The sequence below is a fragment of the Phalacrocorax aristotelis genome, chromosome 5 (assembly GCF_949628215.1).
Source record: "Phalacrocorax aristotelis chromosome 5, bGulAri2.1, whole genome shotgun sequence".
NCBI classification, from domain to species: Eukaryota; Metazoa; Chordata; class Aves; order Suliformes; family Phalacrocoracidae; genus Phalacrocorax; species Phalacrocorax aristotelis.
In genome coordinates this window covers 67,112,857-67,131,805 of record NC_134280.1, presented here as the reverse complement: position 1 = coordinate 67,131,805, position 18,949 = coordinate 67,112,857, and the positions used below count along the sequence as shown (strand labels likewise).

At 42.3% G+C, this 18,949-nt stretch overlaps 1 protein-coding gene and 1 long non-coding RNA gene across 2 annotated transcripts; one reads left to right on the top strand and one right to left on the bottom strand.

Moving 5' to 3' along the window:
* Window positions 1-763: 763 nt before the first annotated feature.
* On the bottom strand, window positions 764-15,945 carry CSRP3 (cysteine and glycine rich protein 3). The gene is made up of 6 exons (XM_075094979.1): window positions 15,838-15,945; window positions 9,258-9,389; window positions 4,765-4,933; window positions 3,437-3,572; window positions 2,647-2,740; window positions 764-1,480 (listed from the first exon to the last, which is right to left on the bottom strand). Exons 2-6 carry the CDS (start codon window positions 9,367-9,369, stop codon window positions 1,401-1,403), a joined length of 591 nt encoding a protein of 196 aa, XP_074951080.1. The 5' UTR covers window positions 9,370-9,389; window positions 15,838-15,945; the 3' UTR covers window positions 764-1,400.
* On the top strand, window positions 6,131-12,080 carry LOC142057977 (uncharacterized). Its single transcript, XR_012660822.1, has 7 exons — window positions 6,131-6,919; window positions 8,028-8,235; window positions 8,345-8,420; window positions 10,280-10,452; window positions 10,566-10,645; window positions 11,169-11,359; window positions 11,854-12,080. It is a non-coding gene; the product is annotated as an uncharacterized LOC142057977 (long non-coding RNA).
* Window positions 15,946-18,949: the final 3,004 nt, after the last annotated feature.

Here is an 18,949-nt window from a genome sequence, read left to right as displayed (position 1 = left end):
GATGAGGTGACACTAAGGATATATTTTTTTAAAGGTAGTTTTTTACGGCAGAATTTCAAAACCATGTTGGTACCCTTTGCTTAGTTTTGCAGATAATAGAAGAAAATTACATTTCAAAAATAAGGGGAATGTTTATATTTCAAAATTTAATGTTACAATCACCCTGTAATTTTATTGCTTATATTGTGAAAAATTCTATTAAGTCTTTGTATTTGGAGGGTTTACATGTAATAAAAAAGATCTTTCATGCTTGTAAGTAGATCTTTGCAGACTGAAATCGGTTCAAGGGATACGTTACCAGTGAGGTATTTAAGAACAGGTAAGCACAAAGCTGTAAGAAAAAGCCTGACTCTTTGCCTGGTATTTTGCATGTGCGTGTGCCCTGTTAGTGTATGAAAATGGGTACGCTGATGGTGGAAAACAGCACTGTATATAAAAGGAGGGAATTATTCCCCGCTGCATGCATGTTTCTATGATAGCTGGATGTCAGCTGTGTTCCCAAGAAAAGGCTACAATATCAGTCTGGAGTGGCCAGCTGGGCAGAGTGGTTTTGAATATAAGTCAAAGTAGGTGATAATGAAAACCAGCAGGGAAACAGATCGAGATCAGGAAACTAAAGTTAAATACCATCTAGAACTGACAACATAAGAGTAATGTAATGAAACAGAATTCCCGTAGTTAAGAAATGGGGCATTTCATTCATCTCAGTGAAATGCATATATCTGCAACTTTATGAAACAGCACAAGCAAATTCAAGTAAAAATAATGTGAAGCAATACCAGTACTTTATTGTAGCTCGAAAACATACAACAACAAAACTTACAACACTGTACTCTACGAAATCATTTCTTTTTTTCAGAAATATCTCCCTTTGAGAGAGAGAATTTCAAATACTTTTTAATCGTCTCAAAGTGAACAACATCTACTTTTTCGTAACACAAAACGTCAAAACGTTCAAAACTCCATTAGGAGATTGGTAGAAATACAGGCGGCAGACCATTCTGAACGAAGGAGAATGTGGCCTAAGGCGGAACACTCTGACCCTTGCACTCCGTAAGGTATCTCTATCTTAATGGGACAGTGTGCGGGGTCTAGAATTCCAGTCTGAAGTGTGGTAAATACTAGTTTAAGAAGCAATAATGTTCCGTGAATAATGTTCCATGAGGGTTTTTTTGTCTTTATTTACTGTAAAACAAACACGAATCTAGTTTTATCGCTGTACCTCTTTAAGCTAGTCTAAGAATTTCTTAAGATACAAGCTTGCAAGTTTTTCCTGCAAGGTGGAAAATATTAAACAAATGCCCTAGTTTCTTGACAACATGTGATGTTTAGCGTTTTACTTGACAGTTATCACTTGGTGGCATCCACAGCAGTTTTGAGTCTGTTGCATCCATTTCTTCTCATTCACACTCTTTCTTTTCCACTTGAGTAAGGCCACCGAACCCAATTCCTTTGGGGCCAAAATTTTTTGCATAGCAAACTGCAATAGAAGGAGGGAGGTAAATGGCATAGTGAATGTTTTCATGTAGAGGTAAATGACTTTCGGTTTTAGTACTTCCTGCAAACTTAAAAAAGGAAGGAAATCTGAAAAAGTGTCTTTCTCAGAAGTGTCGACAGGCTCTAATAGTGAAACTAGAATCACATATTTGATTTAAACAAAAGTCACATCTGATCTCCTCCCCCCAGAATTAAGCAACTCCATGTGTTTAGGACCTAAGTAACATTTTCATTCAAACTACTTCCCTGTCTGAAAATACGCAGTAAAACTTGGTCCGTATGAGTAATACAGACCGAGTAATGTCGGAGGTTTTTTAAGGGAGGTTAAAAGAACTGGAGCTGAGGCAAGAAACTATCCATGGTAGTTCAAACCATTCCATTTTAACCCTGTATTGCGAAGTGTGTGCATAGTTAGTTATTGCAAGTGTGCTAAGGAGGTAGCAATGGTCAGCATAGTTCTGAAAATAAGCTAGTTCGATCATTTGCAGTTGTCAGGCTGCACCCAAAGTCACAGAACTTAAGTAGTGTTCTTTAGGATTCTCTGTAAAATTTAGCCTGGGATATAAAAGCTTTGCATATTTTTTTCACTTCAAGGTCTTTCTAAGAGCCAGGTGAAATCCTGTGAACATTCTTGATCTGAGAAGAACATCTGGGTGTATGATTTGGTAGGAATGAGTTATCTTCTGTACTACCAATATAGTGGAAGGTATCTTTTTAACTCTTCCTGGGAAGAAGTCCAATTAGGACCAGGACCTTAGATGACCTTTGAAGACACATATCTTTGTAGTGTGGTGCTGGGTGGTTTTTTTTTGTTTGGTTTTGATTTTTTCAGGTGAGAGAGACTGCGCAGGTACAGGAGTCTGCCCAGCAGATATGGCCAGTGTTCCTGCTAGAAGGTGTGAGGACAGAACAGAGAGGATTTCGTATTTGTAGAAAAGTTACAACTTTAACTGTTAGTAGTACAAGATACAACTGCAATGTTACCATAGCTCTTCCCTTTGCCCTCAGAAAGTTATTAAAAAAGATAAAATGAAATTTCATGAAGCTGTTAAGCGTGCAGCCAGGTAAATCACGATGGCAATACTAGGTCTAAAAAGAATGATTTTTAGATTGACTCAGTAACCCAGTTCAGCTCATTACAATCCTTACCTTTACAGTAGAGCTCTCCATCTTTGTCTGTAACGTTCGTAGATTCTAAGCTCTTTCCGCAAATAGCGCAGCGGAAGCATGTCTTGTGCCAAGGCTGAGGAAATTAAGACAATTCATTGCATATTACAGAAAGTGCATGGCTAGCAGATACAAGAAGCAAAAAACTCTTCCTTTTTATGGTTTGAAAAGGTTAAAATTGTCTTGGTCTGATGGCTTCCATTTTTAGTCATTCTAGATCAGTCTTTCTTTCAATGACTTTATTACCAAGATCTTACCTAGTGACTTTGTTATTAATGGAGGGCTAGTAAAAAGCAGAGAGCTATAGATATTACTCTTGTTTTGGCCATTTCTTTGATGTGCAGAGATAATATTCTAGTGAGAGTTCCTAGAGCAGAGAACTAGCATGGTATGTGAGGCAGGCTTTTGTTTTTCTAGTCACGGAATCTCTTCAGTATAACTGCAATTGCCACTACAAAAAAAATGTTTAAATTATAAATATCTCCAGAGAAGTTAGTAGAATGACTGTGGTAGAAAAGGCAGCCTGTACCATAGCCAGGAGTTGTCCTTCAGATGCCAACAAGATGCAGAAAGTTGCAGAAGGTTTATGAAAAGCACATGGTTTTAATGCTGAAAGTCAGTACATCGGGCTCCCTAGCAATTTGCTAATTCATCCTCATATTTTCTTCATTGAGACCATGAGTAAAAACTTAAAAGGTCAAGGACCAACTAGCTATAGCTTGTCACCGTTATGAAAGCCTGTTTTGTTTCCAGTGCTGTAGTAACTACTTACTTTTCCTCCTCCCATGATCTTCTCTGCGGCATACACTGATTTGCCACAGCGGGGACATTTATCCACGTCCACCATCTTTTTGGCAAACTTTGAAGGATTAGTTGGTGTAGAAGGGCGAGCGGGTTTTGGTGACCCCCTGAAACAGAAATTTTCAGTGTTCTAAAAGACTGCTTAAAATGTTATATTTGGTCTAGAAATAGGGTCTCATGATTTTTTGGAAAGGGATAAAAATTACTAAATTACTGGTCTTAGGCAAGGCGAGGGGGAAAAGAGAAAATGAACGTATTCTGTGTTGTGCGGTTGAAAAGCTGGTATCTGCTGGCACTCAGCAGTGAGCGGAGAAAACCCTTAGGTTTTACATGCAGTTGTTTCATTAGTGTCTGTAACGTTTGGACAGGGAACTGGGGTTCTTAGCTGGCCCAGGGTCAAAAGCACATCAGAAAAGTAGCTTTGCTTTGTATTTCTGGGCTTTGTGCATTACGTCTTTGTGCTCGCTTAAAGCCTGTCACAGAGTGACTTTTGAATTACCGGACTGTTGGACTGCAACAGGTCATTAAATCTACAGGACGTGACAGTTTCTGATACAGAACTCTGCCCATAATGGATTAGTATCTTAGCAGAAGCTACAGTTCAATACATTATTTAAGCTTCTATTTCCTGCACGGCATATTGGTTAATTGGTTTCCTTATAGTCATACCAGAGGAAAGCGTTGTTGATTTGGAAATGTTCAGCTTTGAGAATCGTAGAAGAATACTATAAAAATGTCCTGTCAGAGGTGATTATGTGCAGCTGAGGCTTTTGGAAGATGGTGTACCATAAGAATCCCTTTGTTGAAACATATTCTTGGTGTGTTTGTGAGTGTTATTCAAGCCACAGGGAGGATTTAGAAACACTATTTCCCCCGTTGAGAGGAGAGTTAACAGTATGTGGTGGTATGGTTATTTGTCTAACAGCAAAACCTAACTCTATTTTAGCCTCTGATGGGGGGGGAAAAATATTCTCATGTTCTATGGCGAATGTGGCTTTACCACTGTGCTAATGGCAAGTTATAATTGCAGAGAACATTTACATCTGTGGTGGCATATAAGGGCTGCTTCTGCAGAATAATGGCCCAGTGAAGGAGAAGATAATCTATAAAGAGGGCTCAAAGGGACTGAATGTCATAAAAAAATGGTAAATAACTGTGGCCACTGAAGGAAAGGTGGTAGGAAAGTCTGCTCTGCTACTTACGCTAGGTGTTGTTATGGAAACAGAATAAAATATTTAAAATACCTTGCTAGGTGACAAGTAGTACAAGAAAAAGGTGCTGTCATGGGATTTAACTCACTGTTGCAGATTCAAGCCTAGATGGTCACCGGTATCAGTGCTGAGACATCCCGCCCCTTGTCCGAAGCCAATACCTTTGGGACCATATTTTCTCCCGTAGCAAGTTTTGCAGTAGATTTCAGATTCGTGAGCTGCTACTGTGGTACTGTCCAGAGCTTTTCTGCAAGCCACTGAAAATAGGAAGAGAGGGGCATTTTAACCATTTGCATTTTAAAATTTGAATTAATGTGGTTTAGAATAATTACAGTTAGTGTTTATTTTTGTATATCTTTAAAGATACAGAAGAGGAGGATGTTGGCCTGTAGTCAGTATAAAACTTCACTGGGCTGTTGCAAAAGTAGTTGTGTGTGCACACAACATGCTCTTTTGCCACTCTGAAGTTATACTCTAAGCCTAGAAAACCATGGGCTTGAGACAACTGGTCTGGGTCTGTGAAGTTTAAGATGGTCTTGAGGTCATCATCCTAAACTCCCAAACCTTAAAAAACCCCAAAACAAAAAGGAAGGTTGGAGCGATATTGATTCTGCTGTGCATCTGCACCTTTCAAAGTAGTCACTCGGGGTCTGCGGTGGCTCTCTCATGTCACCCCACGCTATTATAGTGTGGCATGTTTCTAAAAGAGACTATAAGGTACGTACCACGTCCAGAGTCAAGCGGAATATATTTTCTATTTATCCAGTCACATTTGCTTGAGCTGTAGTGCAAGGCGAAGTGATAATCCCAAATACCCGGTAGTCTCAGCTCTGTCAGACTTCCTCCAGGATGGCAAGAGTATGACTACGGCCATCCCCAAAAGAGAGACCTCATCATCTTTGTTACAGAAAAAATACTGCTTGGCTTAGCTAACTAGGAAAGGCCTGGGAGACTTGGGGACAGAAAGTGCCATGGGAATGCCCGACATTCGTAATGGAATATGTTATATCCTCTATGGCACTATAAACCGAGCCTCAACTTGGAAGGACCCAAGTTAACAAGCGCTAACAGCTGCTAATCTGGGGATCTCAGTACGCAAGTATCCACGTTGTGAGAAACACAGGCCACACCTAGAGCTAACGAGCGTTGCTGGGGCTGGTCTCATGCGTGGTCTTTCTCATGGAGTGGTGGTGGATGCTAGATAACTCCCCAGCTCTTTGCTCATCTGAAACCTGGTCAGCATTTAGAGACTAAATTCTGTTACCAGTCCTGTGGATCCCCTTGCTCCTTAGGCACGGAAACTGGACAATAACGGATGGGACAAAATTGTAGCCCCACCTCATCCGCTGGGTGACAGCGTATGCTGCCCTGTTTGGGGAACTCGGCATGAGGCAGCCCCCACCCCATCGGGGGGGGATGAAGCTTTCAGTTTGGAGTGCCTATAGAAAAAACACGGGTTTGTAGTAAGCTTGAAAAATAAAATTTCAACACTTCTTCCAAATTGTTCACTGCGTCAACAGTGGTTAATGGGGAAAAAAATAACCAGGGAAAAAGGTTCTCTACAGCTTCCCTTGAACGCGTGCATGCCCCACAGAGGGCATTCCGGTCATGCATGGGCTGGTCGTAGCTTGGAAAATAAAGCTGCATAGCTCATGTAAGCAACAGAAACCTGTGAAACAGACAAGTATTGAGGGTGGTTGGAAGTTCAAGCTCTAGAAGAGGTAGCTGAGTGTTTGATTGGTCCCTCTTCCCTCCGTGTTTATTTCAACTGTCCTGCTGTGAGTCTAAAATTCACCCGCATCAGAGAATTTAAGCTGACACTGGAACCTCTGCAGCTTTAATCCTGCCACTGTACTGTGCAGAGGGGAAAATAAGCTGCAAGGACCTTTAGAGTTAACAAAAATAAAACGAGGGCCTTCTGTAAACGTGTGAACCTGATCTCGACGTGCCGCAGTCTCTTCTGCTTTGAGATTATGTTTGCTAAGGGAGTTAAGGGATGATGGAAACTCTAGCAGTAGATAAAGTGTTTCTATTTCTGGCACCTTCGGGATAGAGTATCAATTCACCGCAACAGATGGAGCAAAAGCCCTTGAAGTGCTATTGTTGAAATAACTTGGAGACCTGTCATCTGCCAACAGATCCCCTTCACGAGCCGGCACGAAGAAGTTTCGGGTTGATGGCGTGAGATCCTGCCAAATGTCCGTCACAGCTGCGGTTAAAGTAAAAGCTGACGGGGAAGCAAGGTAGGTAAACAGCAATCTGCACGGGAAGGGGGGTTTGTTGCAAAGATGATTCTCCCTCGTGATGTTAGTGGTGAAGAATTATGGAGCGGAGGGAGTGTGATTTATAGTTTAGATTGTCTGATTCTTACTGTGTTAACAGGTTGGCTGGAATTGTTTATCATTTTGCCAAAATTGAACTTTTTGGACAAAAAAATGCTGGTGTGTTTTGGGTGTCTGGTTAAATATAATGTAAAATATGAAATATATTTTAAGTATATTTAATATAAAAATATATGAAAGCTCAGCTAATAGGTTAACTGATTCCATACCTGAGATCAGGTTGGGAAGGATTGTTTTTCTTCTCTTGAGAAATGAAATAATGTAATTGGTTCATTGAAAAGCCCGTGAACATGATACGTGATACCGAGTTGTCCAGAGCTGCTGATTAGTGTGTGTGAATCATGAGAAAAGTAAAGCCAATTAACATACCTCTTATATGCCAGCTGGGCTTAGATGCATCTCTGGGTTTTGACCTTAAACATACTGCTGCTGGGAATACTTTTTTTAGTATCTAACCTATTAATAATTTAGTTCAGACTTATGGCTACAAGAGGCAAATAAAATAAAAAAAAAACCACACACACAAAAAAACCCCACCCCAAACCAAAAAGCCCCCAACCAACCAACCAAAACCAAACACAAGACCCCCCACAACAAACCAAATGAACAGTTGGCAGAGCTTGTGGATGGATGTTGTTTATCATGAATCACTAAAAAGCCCCATCATTTATGCTGAGGATGGAACTTAAACTTCTTCCAGTATTAGGTGGGAGAGAAACATTAACTGTGCCCTATAAGGACAGCCATTTATTTTTATTAGAGCTGGAGAGTCTACTCATTTGTTGTTTTCTGCTGCATCGTTTTCTAGCATTTGATAAAGCACAAGCATCAGTTAAAGCTTTTCTCGTAATTACCACATTTGTGTCCCTCTCCCTGTAGGTCTTCTGATATCTAGTATTAATTGTTATAGGCAGCACAGAACCTGAGATTTTTACTATTCTGTAAGAATCAGCTGAAGGTTGCCAATTAACTGAAAACTTTTTGAGGGAATTCCTTCTCCGTCTTTTAGGCATCGCTTGCAGGGCACTCGGGGAAAGGCAACGATGTCTCAAGTGTGTCCTTTGGGCTGATTCTGCATAATGCTGTACCCTGTCGTCTAAGCATGTAATACCAATCACATGCCTCCAAACGAGAATTCTCTATCCATCCGGGAAAGGAGGGTGGAAAATGGGATTCAATGGCTTCTAAGCTGTCATGCTGGAATTCATCCTGCAAAGGTACTAAATCTCAAGCATTGTCTACAAAACAAACTGCTTAGCAAATGGTTTGCTCTCCCCACAAAGGGCAAACAGAGCTGAACTGACACCTTCTCTCTAATTTTTCTAGTGCTAGCTCATTGCAGAGAAAGCAATATTCCTGGAAGCCAGCTGCCAAACATTCCGGAGGTGCGTGGAGTAAAAGAGTAAGTGAAATGGGGCTATGTGAGATACGGGATTGGAGGAGACTGAGGCACTTGTATGCTGTTGGTGGGAGGTTTGGATGACACTGGGGTAACGTCCTTCAGCTTTCCTGTGTGAAATGAACTAATGTTAATATTCACCATAAAAGTAATTATCTATGATATCCCAGTAAGACATACTTCTGTCTTAAGAGGGATGTTTAGTTCTTCTAGACTTTTTAACTTGAAACAAACCCATAAAATGCTATGTTGTAGGACAGGAGGTAGGGTTTCCTGGAGATGGACCTAGATACCGTGATGCTGCAGCACTCTAGTGTCCCTAACAATAATCATCCGATGTATGTTCAGAATAAGAAAAGCCCGGAGCCTACGAGGCTCAGGGTGAAGGGCTAGAAAACTGGCCTTGATTATTAAGAGCTGCTACTGATGGCAAACTGTCATTTCAGAAAACTGACTGCTGCTTTGAAAACAGATACAGTCATTTTCCATCCTTCCATTACTAAAAGGATGGGAAACATGTTTTGTCTTTAGGTTTATAGAGTGCGCCGGCCCAGGATCAGTCTCTCTGTGCTGTATTTTAGGTAGGACGATTCTCATGACTGTCCGCTACTTCAAACTTGCCCAGAAATAAGATGCATAAGCTTTATAAAACTTTCCCTGTGTGAAATTCAGTCTGATGCCAGTTGCTTCTAGCATTCTGTTGCTTGGGGTGTTTAAAAACCTGTTGTAGGTGTCCTGTGAGCAAATGTGTCGGATTAGGGAACATTTACTTGCTTTAATGGAAGATTTATACGGAGCTATGGGAATACTGTGAAGTCAAAACAGTGTAGCCCAGCTTACTGCAGAGGAAGCACGTCTTGTGAAAACTCCTTCCATTGCACTGGATTTCCTCAGCGTGGTACACTGTCTTTTCACAGGCACCGCATTTGGCTCCACCTCCCCAGTTCGGCATCGTTATAACTGAAGGGTAGCCTAGAAAATCAAATTACATAAATAAATACATCAGCAAGAGTAAATTATTTTAAACAGAACAGCTTGATTTTTTTTTTTTTTTTAAACTCCCCCCCCTCCCCCAGTTGGCTGCTATTGCAGTGTGTCCCCAAGTCAATATCTGCCAGTGAGAATTACACCGCAGTACTTGTAGATTATCTGGCAGCAGAGAGGTGAGGTGGTGGCTGAGAGTCCACCCGGCTTCTCTAGCCCTGCTCAGGAGGGGAGGCCCAGGGAGACCTTCCTTGCTGTCGGGAGCTGTGGCTGGCATAACGGGGTTTTGAGGCACGCTGGTAACCAGGATATCCTGCCTACCTGCGCGGCAGCAGGAATGGGACCTCTCCATGGGTGAGGGTGCTAGCCTGGTGCTTTGGGGACAAGGCCAGTCTAAACCCTCTGTCCTCTGCGACCCATTTTCGTAAATAAGGATATTCCTTAGCTCAGCATGTTGTGATGGTAAGTATGTGAAATGATTGTGAGGTGTTTCAGTAAAAAGGTGCCAGGATCACTCAAACCTCTTCTGGAGAAGTGGATCTAAAGTGGATCTAGGATTTATTTTCCAACAAATAGTCATTTTCTTTCAATCCTGCCCTCCCCGCTACCCCAGCATAGCCTTTCCCCCTCAGTTCTTGCTTTATGTGTGTTGATTTGGTTTTTGGAGGCTAACAAACACTTTGAAGCTTTACTGGAGTTTAAGGAAAAGTGTGGACAGTATTTGGCATTAAAATCCTACAGAACAGTATTCTACCTAGGCTCTCTGCTAGGAGACAGCAAGCAGTACTTTTATACCTTTCCAAAGCAAGTGCTAGTTCATCTAGTACCACATGAGCTTCCTTGGTGGCGTGTTTAAAGGCAATTTTCTGTGTTAGCAGGATACCATTTTATACAATTCACACCTGGATAGTTCCACCCTGAAGTTTAATAAATGTACGGTGTTATTTCAGAGGATGCTTTAATAGAAACAAGTTGTCTGTTGCTTTTCGGAATTCCTCATAAAACAGCTGCACGATCACTGTGCTGCACAGCCGTTATGAAGTGATAACAGGTAGGTTTGTAAGGTGCTTAAGGCATGTTTTTCTTTGTCAGTTGTTTTAAAAATCTAAACATCTGAGAGAAAAAAGAAAGCAGTGCTCACAGTTCCAGTTCTTACTATTCCAGTTACTGTTGAAGTGACTTGCCCAAGGTCACACAGGAGGGCAGTGTTGGAGCCAGAAGCCCAGCTCCTGACGGCCGGCTCAGTAAGTGCCCTTCCTGATGATTGTGCTATCGCGCATCTGACACAACCCCAACCTACGGTTTGCCCTTCTGTTTTCTTGTTTGAGTCATCGTTTCTGGAAAGTCTGGGACGTCATCTTGTCATCTGCACATGGTATTATCGGGTTGTTCCGAGCTCCTGGCGCAGACCTTCCTTCTCCTTCTTGGAAAAACAGTCACCTTCTTATTATAGTTCTTTCAAAGCCTGCTTGTGCTATTTGTATTTGATTAAATTCACCATGACATATTCTTAACTAACAAAAGGATTTTGAATGCTGAATCAGGCCTGCTGCCTGGGAATACTCTTCTGAAGTCAAGTGAGAAAGAGAAGGGAATTTATCACAGCAGTGCTGTAACATAGCTGGTATTTTAAATGGCTTGCATTTTAGACTAACATTTTACTATGTCTGTACATTGGACACTAATGTCCCGTGTTTATCATCATTTTAGTTGCTTCTGTAGTGTATCTTCTGAATTTCAGAATGAAATTTCGGTTTCTATTGCCAGCTCTGCAAGCTTAACCTGAAGCTGAAGGGAATTCTTTCTGGCTACTCACACTAAAAACCACGCAATGGTGCAAAAGACCAGCAAAAGGAAGATGGCGTGGGAGCGTGTGTGCGTGCTGAAGCAATAGCACTGAAGACATAGCTACGTGGGCACGTTTTAACAATCAGCGTCGGATAACAGTGCAGATACCGGTATATGCAAACATCTCTGCTTTAGTACCATGGTTACTAGTATATCCTTAACCCTGTATAATTCCATCATCACCCGCAGTAGGCAGCGTACCTGTCATCCTCATGTAAGATCCAACCTCCTTCTCTTGGTGAGGCTGATTTATGCTCAGCTGAACAACCGCCCCGGCTCAGTCAGCCTCGACCGCCGCTGTCACACAGCAGCGGCATCGTTACTCTCTTTCAGACCCTACCAGTTCTCTTGGGAGGCTGTTCACGAGCCGCCCTGCTCTGACAGTTAGAAAAAAATAATGATGCAAGAAGGAAAAGAAAACTCAGCTGCCTCTAACTCTGTTTATCTGTAATGTAATGAGTAAGAAGCAAAAATCTGATGTAGCTGAAATAAGAAACAAAAATAACCGCATGCAAAGAACAGACTAAGAATTTGGTCCCTTCTTACTCAGTGAAGGCTTTACTGAATAGCACTGCTAAATCTTTTTTCTGTTTCTTTTAAACAGGAGCTAAAGGAACAGAGAAGAATCTTTCATGTAGGTGAAATCTTACTGTCTCATTCTGTATTTTTTCCTATTTTTAAAGTACTTTTATACCGGTGCCATTTTTTTCTCTTATAAAAAATAGTTCAAGTAATGCTTCAAACATTTTAAGAGAAGGAAGAGCGACGGGAGATAAAAAATCACTTTTGTGACGCTTTTTTTGAAAATTAAAATGAGATTTTTGTGTTCACAATGTTCCCTTTCAAATCATTTCCAGTCAAATCCCTTCCCAGCTGGAGCAGCACCGATAGCTGCCTGGGAGGAGAGCGGTTTGTACCTCCAGCCTCTGTAAAACTGCTTCTGCTGGTTTAGTTCCCTACAAAGGCATACCAAGCATCTCAACCTGTGGCAACGGGATACTTCTTGGAAAGTAGCTCTAATTACGTAATTAGATGAAGGAAAAAAAGTAATCTCTGAAAAAGCCTGATAATGCGTGATAGTGAACCTTGTGTTCTTACGGGCTGTGGTTAGAGCTCTTAAAAGAGCCATTGCTCCTGAGGCTAATTATAGTAACGTGACTGGGCACGCATACACATTTTCCATGGTTTTTTGGCATCACCTGATGGGAAGCTGTAGGAGAAAGAAGTCACACTAAAAACGTTCCCATGAGGGTAGCGGTGGAAGAACGGCAGCGTACGCCGGGACGTCTGCGCTGGCTGGCTGAGCAGCTGGCTGAGGTACCAGGGCCAGTCCGTGCTCTTCGTGTCCTTGCTTTGTTCATCTCTCCGAACACTGAACTGCAGGGGCCATCCCTGCAGATGCTGCCTGTGCAGCAGTGTTACTGTTGAGCAAGTAAATTCCACAGGGTATATGGCATTCCTAGTTTTCTACACAGCTAAATTATAACGGTGGATTAAATCTCCGTCCTTACAACAGGCAAATTGAACTCAGTCTCCTATTCGTTATAGGAACAAATTTTACCCGAAGTCTTAATTTCACTTAATTTCATTGAGAGTCAGTATCTAAATCCCTTGAAATTGCCCGAACTTTGTTGTCTAAATCTGGGTAACTTGCAGCGACCGCTAACTGCAAGGTGCTTGTTATATTTTGGAGATCTAGTGGGCAGTAGAGTGGGCCCAATCTAAATGTATGAAACATGTGACAGAGGAACTTTTGAGTATTAATATTGCGGCATGTTGGCGGGCACTCACGGTACTGTTAAGCTGGAGGAGTGTTCTTGGTCTTGCTCTAATAGTACTCGGCAGCTCATATCGCCGCGTTTCAAGATGCAGCTACTACACGGAGTAGAACTATACGCATCAGACATGCAGCCAAGGATGCATGCTTCTCATTACTTAGTTCTTGTAGCGCTACTATCTGGGCTAGCCTTAGAGCAAGGAAGCCTTTGAAGTGTTTCTGTGCTCTGCACAGGCATGAAAAAATGTGAGCCATCTTCTGCTGGGCTGTCAGTCACACCGTACAAATCTGGATGTCACGTAAGCGTCACAGAGTGCGTCTCACTCTAATCAGAGTGCTATTGATAAGAATATAATACAAAAATATATTTAGATCCATTGATCTAAATGGGAAGTGGATGCAGCACTGGCCCAATGACGTTGTGTAGAGGAGTAAAAGGCAGCGCTAGTGCTGGACGGTGCAGTGGAAGTGAAGCAGATGTTGGAAGCAGTTCTGGTGTTTCCATGCTAAACGCGAGGTTTTCCCTTCTAGATGCTTACGCATTTGATAGTCTAGAGCTCAAGTCGTATCTGAATGGGCTGCAGAAGTCACTTACTGCGTGGCTGGGAGGATTATCTCAGGGTGCCACGCGTGCTACAGGATGGCCTCGAAGTGGATAATTGGGAAATGTTGGTCTTCATGGTCACTGGGAGAAATGCTGAACCAGGACCGATGGATAGGATGTGCCTTGCATCTCTCTCTATTTTAGTGCCAGCTAGCTGTTCGGTTTAGACGCAGTTAAAAGTATAAGAATACTGATTCCTTACCTAATAAATAAACAGTAATAATATCAGATCAAATCACTGTCTACATGGAAATACAAGTATCGAGGCTGCTACGCTGGAAACTCTTCTCCCAGCTGAAGTCTGTCTGAAGTCTGGAAATGCCGATGCAGCCGGGGCCTCATTCCGGTATCTAATCACAGCTCTGCTGCTGACCCGTCCTGTGACCACCAGTGACTCTTTCGACCATCCTTAGTGTTACTCGCCTCACCAGCACCATGGCAGTAACAATATATAGTTTCCTTTATAAAAGTAGCACTAAAATGCCACTATAGTTTTTCTCTGCAACTAACACTCACTAGTTCTATCTTGATGTGTCTGCGGTGTAAAGCACAATTCCTGCCCCTGCAGCTCAAAAAGCCTGAAGGTGTTTTTGTCCAAATCCAATCCGTTGCAGAAAGTGTTCTCTCTCAGCAGAACAGATTCACAAGAGCAAAAAGGTATTTGAACAGTGAGCTCCTTTACTGAAAGATGCGATATCGTTATGTATTCATAATCATATTTCTTATATTCTGATGCATTCAATGGACATGGATACAGGTAAATTTTATGCTTATTAGTTAGCGTCATACATTTAGCCTCCACCACGGCCTCATGATGACTAGCGTTTTTCCTTTATTTCTGCAGTAAACCAACACATGGAGATGGAGGGATGGGAATTTCCACCCTGGCACAGGAAAGTTAATATGGTTTTTCATCGACACTCGTCACTCTAAGTTATAGAAGCCCTTTTGAAACAAAAGGTTTTAAGTGACTTGATACGATGCACGTGATGTGCAAAGCTGCTAGAAAAACCCAGAGTCCTTTGCTTCCATCTCTGTGTCCTTCCACTTATCTATTGTCTGTTAGCATAGTAATGTCACATTTCTTTTAAAACTTCCTTAATGCATTCTGGTGCAGAAATTTAAGCTGGCACCTCCAACAAATAAGATACCCCAACACTAGGACAAGGTACTTAGGTCTGACTTAAAAAACCACACACACACCCCCGCCCCCGCCCCATACTTGCGTGTACGTGCCCAGAGTTCAGTTTGATTCATGTGGCTGTGGGAAACTGCATCCTGCTGTTCAAATGACCTGTTCCTTTTCCCAGACCTAATCCTCGGCTATCGACTTTCACTATTCCTTCCACAAGAGCCTTCCCTAAGTCCTTATCCGTGCACTAAGTCTTTTAAATGCCAAGCAAAACTGTTATGGGCTGTGAAATGTTGCCGTGATGATTGAGATAAGACACAGAATTATTTTATCTACATACAAGGCTATATTCTTTGAAAGAATATTACCTTTAGGTGGAGCACTTTTCAAAGTAAATAACTTTTTAAACTTTTTTATAAACAACTGGGGTTTCCCTGAAGACTTGACCAGCTGTGCTGTCTCTTAATGCTTGAGTGATGGTCGTGTGAATTCTTTCGTCCTGTGTTCTTACGTTCTTATCTACCCAGTTTCTGTCAAGTCTGTATGGAAGTTTTCCTCTCATTTGTTACAATTTTTTACTGACTTTAAACATTTTGAGGATTTTTGGTTGTTATTTTTCCTTTTTTTTACAACCTGAATACTTTTCTGTGAGAAATTATGGAAGCATGTAAATTCATGCGCTTTAAAAAGTGTATGGACAAAGACAAACTATTTGTGGAAAACATAATTCTGTAGCTCTGTAACAACATTTTTTTAAAGCTTCTGAAGCTTCTGTGATCCAGTCTCGCGTGCAGCCGAGGCGTGTATCTCATTAATGAGGATCCCCACAGTCCCGTCCTTGTAACGCTAGTAGCTACTAAACAGGCGGAGAAGCCAAGAAGAATGTCTCTTATCCATTGGCTCCTCCAAACCTAAAACGCTGCCGTCAGCTCTGTAGGACTCGCATTTCTGTTCTATACCTACACATTTTTCTTTATCAAGTAATAAGCTGTTTCTACAATCTGTTAGGAAAAGAGCAAAATAGCCAAACCCGTATATCAGGCAGTCTTGGCAGATCACAATATACTCTACTTACCGGAGGCGCTTGATGCTTCTCCCCGTTTTCTCAAGCCTCGAAGGGTTTGAACGCGAGGGATTCCTGCACCCTTTAAATGCAGCGGCCACCGCTGTCGGCCCTATAAGCTGGGAGGGGAGGGGAATGAGAGAGAGTTTCAGGGATCTGAGCAATGCCACTGCTATCACCAAGCTGAAAATAACCTGTGACAAAAGCCTGGCGTTTTGTTCCCTTATGTCCACTTGTGAGTAGGTGGACAACAATGCAGCCCCTCAGATGACGCCTAAAGGGCATTCCTAAATGCAGTCTAATAGATCAGAAATAAAGATTCGGATTTTATAGTGGCTACCACATTGCTTAAACGTGAATCATAAAGTAACAGTTCCTGAAATGAGGATTTAGTCATAAATGGTCACATTGCCAAAAGTAATTTACTAAAATAATGATTTAAAAACAAAAAAATCAAACCCTGTTTGTAGGAACCTCTGGAACTCAACAATTTTAAACCAAATAGAATTTCATTCAGCAGTCCGGGATTTGATAGGTACAACTGGTTTGTATTTTAGGGTACAGAGAATTACACATTTCACTCTAATCTTTAAATATTTACTGGTTTTAGGTGTTAAGATAGCTAGCTAACGTGTATATTTAGGATGTCTCATCGTTGCAGTTATACTTGCCGTGCCTCACTGAGCTCGCTGGAAATGGATGATGCTGCAGACATATTGAAGGTGCGGAGCCTAAAGTATGAGGGGCCTACAATTCCCTTTGTGCAGGGTGTTATTTTAAGTGCTTTAAAGATGTAGAAGCTAATTCTCATTTTCTAAAGGGATGTTTGAGTTTAGAAGCTTTATTCAGTGCCTTCGCTGTGTGTGAAAGGGCCAAGCCCTTATAGCCTAGGGGTTAAACACCAGGAGTCTGAAGCTGAGAGCCTCAACTCCGGGACTTTCATGGCAGCGTAAGGAAATTAGATGACAGATCCATGTCAGGCTTTAGGATTGTAGGGGTCTGTTTGCTGAGGCTACTTTGAGAACTCTTAGGAGCCTATAGATCCATTGGCTGTTGAGTCCAGCAAAGATTTTTATAACGCAGAGACAGGCCCTTGATGTAAAGTTGGAGGACTGTTTTTTCCTGAGGAGGAGAGCTGGGCTCCATCTCTCCTTGGTCGTTCTCCCTGGCTTGTTAATGGAACTCTTCTGCCTATGTCAAGTGAGGGTGAATGCAGAGGTGACGGTGGTGTGAAGGTTTCTTGTAAGACAGCAGCGAGGAGGGGCTGGGGCAGGGCTGAGCTCGCTGTCGGAGTACAGGGAAAGCACTAAGAAGCTTGTAAGCACTTAGTGTTTGCGCCGTGGTGATTGAGAAGTCAGAGCCCTTCACTGATCGTCACGCACATCATGTAAATCACGTACTTGGATGGATTTGCAGCACAACCAATGGCAGGGAAATCTGCGGAGAAGCTTTTGCCCCTAAATGTCAGTATTTTCCCGTTGAGGTTGTCAGAGAATTTAAGGGGAAAAGGCAGGGAACAATCTTTGGTTTCCTGGTTGTTTCATTTCTGTACTTCTGTGCTACCCCAGATACTGTGTGTCCCTGGAAGGAGGCGAGTCTTATTGAGAGGCACTTTACAGCTCAAAGGAGCGTTCGGACCTGTTTGGGTTAGTTGGCATTTCATATAATCCCTGCTCTGAGGCATCCTGTGGTTATCAGGACCTGAGACTGGAAGAACAGATTTGAAATATGCAACTCGAACGTACACATGCGTGAATTTTTGTATTCCTGGTGGAGCGAGAATGTGGTGTTTTCTGTAAATGAAAGGTAGGGATGAAAAAAACACTGCTGGGAGAACTAAAACGCAGCATATCAGAAGCGAAGTGAGCCCGAGAATCAGAGGGACTTTCCTAGGGCTTGGCAACAGAGCACATCGGGTACTCGGGTCACGTCCGAGGGTAGGTGAGGCAGCTGGAAAGAGCAGCGAGCTCAGCTAGTCTGAGCGAAATGCAGATCTTCTGGGGAATAGGGTACTTTGAGGACGGAAGCAGTGGCTTGTCAGTCTGCAAAATGAACAAGAAGAAAGTGAAGTGCTCGGTGTTTGTTATAAAGCCTGCGCGATGAAGCAAGCAACCGTATTTTGGCAGGAGCCAAGGGACACTAGGCAGCAAGTCAGAATATGTGCTCAGCTTTTCAGACTAGAGCACAACTTGTGAGACCAGTTCTCCGAGCCTGGTTACTGTAGTTTCTTATTCTGTCAACTGTGGTGTTCAAAAATGAAAGGTTTGCAGTTGGTTTTCTTTGAGTACTGCAAGTTTCTGTAAACCTTTGCCTTTATTTTTCTAGAATGTAATCGGTAGGAAGTGTAAGGAAGATTAATCAGTTATCTTGGAGAAGAAAAAAATAAATCTGCTCACTGCTGCAGTGAGAATTCCTCAATTTTCCAGCTTTTACTCTTCTCTTCCACCTCATGTAGGAGTATTTCAATAGTGATCCTATTCTATCAGGTGTATTTTGTATTATAAAATAATTTTGCATGATTTAGGAGCAAACCAGTTAGTTTTCCTGTGTTGGCTGTTTTAACAATGTTTTTTTATCCAGCCCAAGCCTCAGTCTCGGGCCTTGCTGGCGTTTCTCCTGTCCTAATTTGGACAGACAGGCACATTTCACCTGGGAAGGCACATACCCTGCATTTTCCTGTTATTTCTTAGTTATTCCTCGTCACCTGAGCGTGGGCTGGGTGAGGAGGCTTCATCTTTCTTCCTTCAGCATAGAAGAGACCCCGCTGTACATATTTAAATCAATTTGGTTTAAGTTAACCTGTTTGATATGAAATTGCAGCAGGGGAAAAGCAACAGCTGGAAGCTGACATTGATCTTAGCTGGAAAGCAGAAACTACCAGTAGAGCCTTGGCAGGGTGCGGGTACGTCCAAGAGACACGGGCCTCCCTCCTTCGAGAAGCCAGGCCTGATGTTGCGCACATCAGTGCATAGCTGGTGCTTCAGTAGCGGCGCGTGTGACTTCTGCCACCAACTGTTTTAGATGGTTACAAAACCTTAGGTCAAATGTTATGAAAACTTTGACTTTGGCTTGAAGCCTCGCCAGTGCCAAGAGAATCTATAGGGTGCCTATAGCGCGGCGTGCA

Bases quoted from the DNA above. Each gene is read 5' to 3' on its own strand.
- CSRP3 (XM_075094979.1), bottom strand. From the start codon at position 9,369: ATGCCGAACTGGGGAGGTGGAGCCAAATGCGGTGCCTGTGAAAAGACA. The intron at 4,934-9,257 runs GTAAGCTGGGCT...TCCTATTTTCAG, and splicing joins CAAGACGTGCTTCCTCTGCA to TGGCTTGCAGAAAAGCTCTG. The intron at 2,741-3,436 runs GTAAGTAGTTAC...TAATTTCCTCAG, and splicing joins AGATCATGGGAGGAGGAAAA to CCTTGGCACAAGACATGCTT.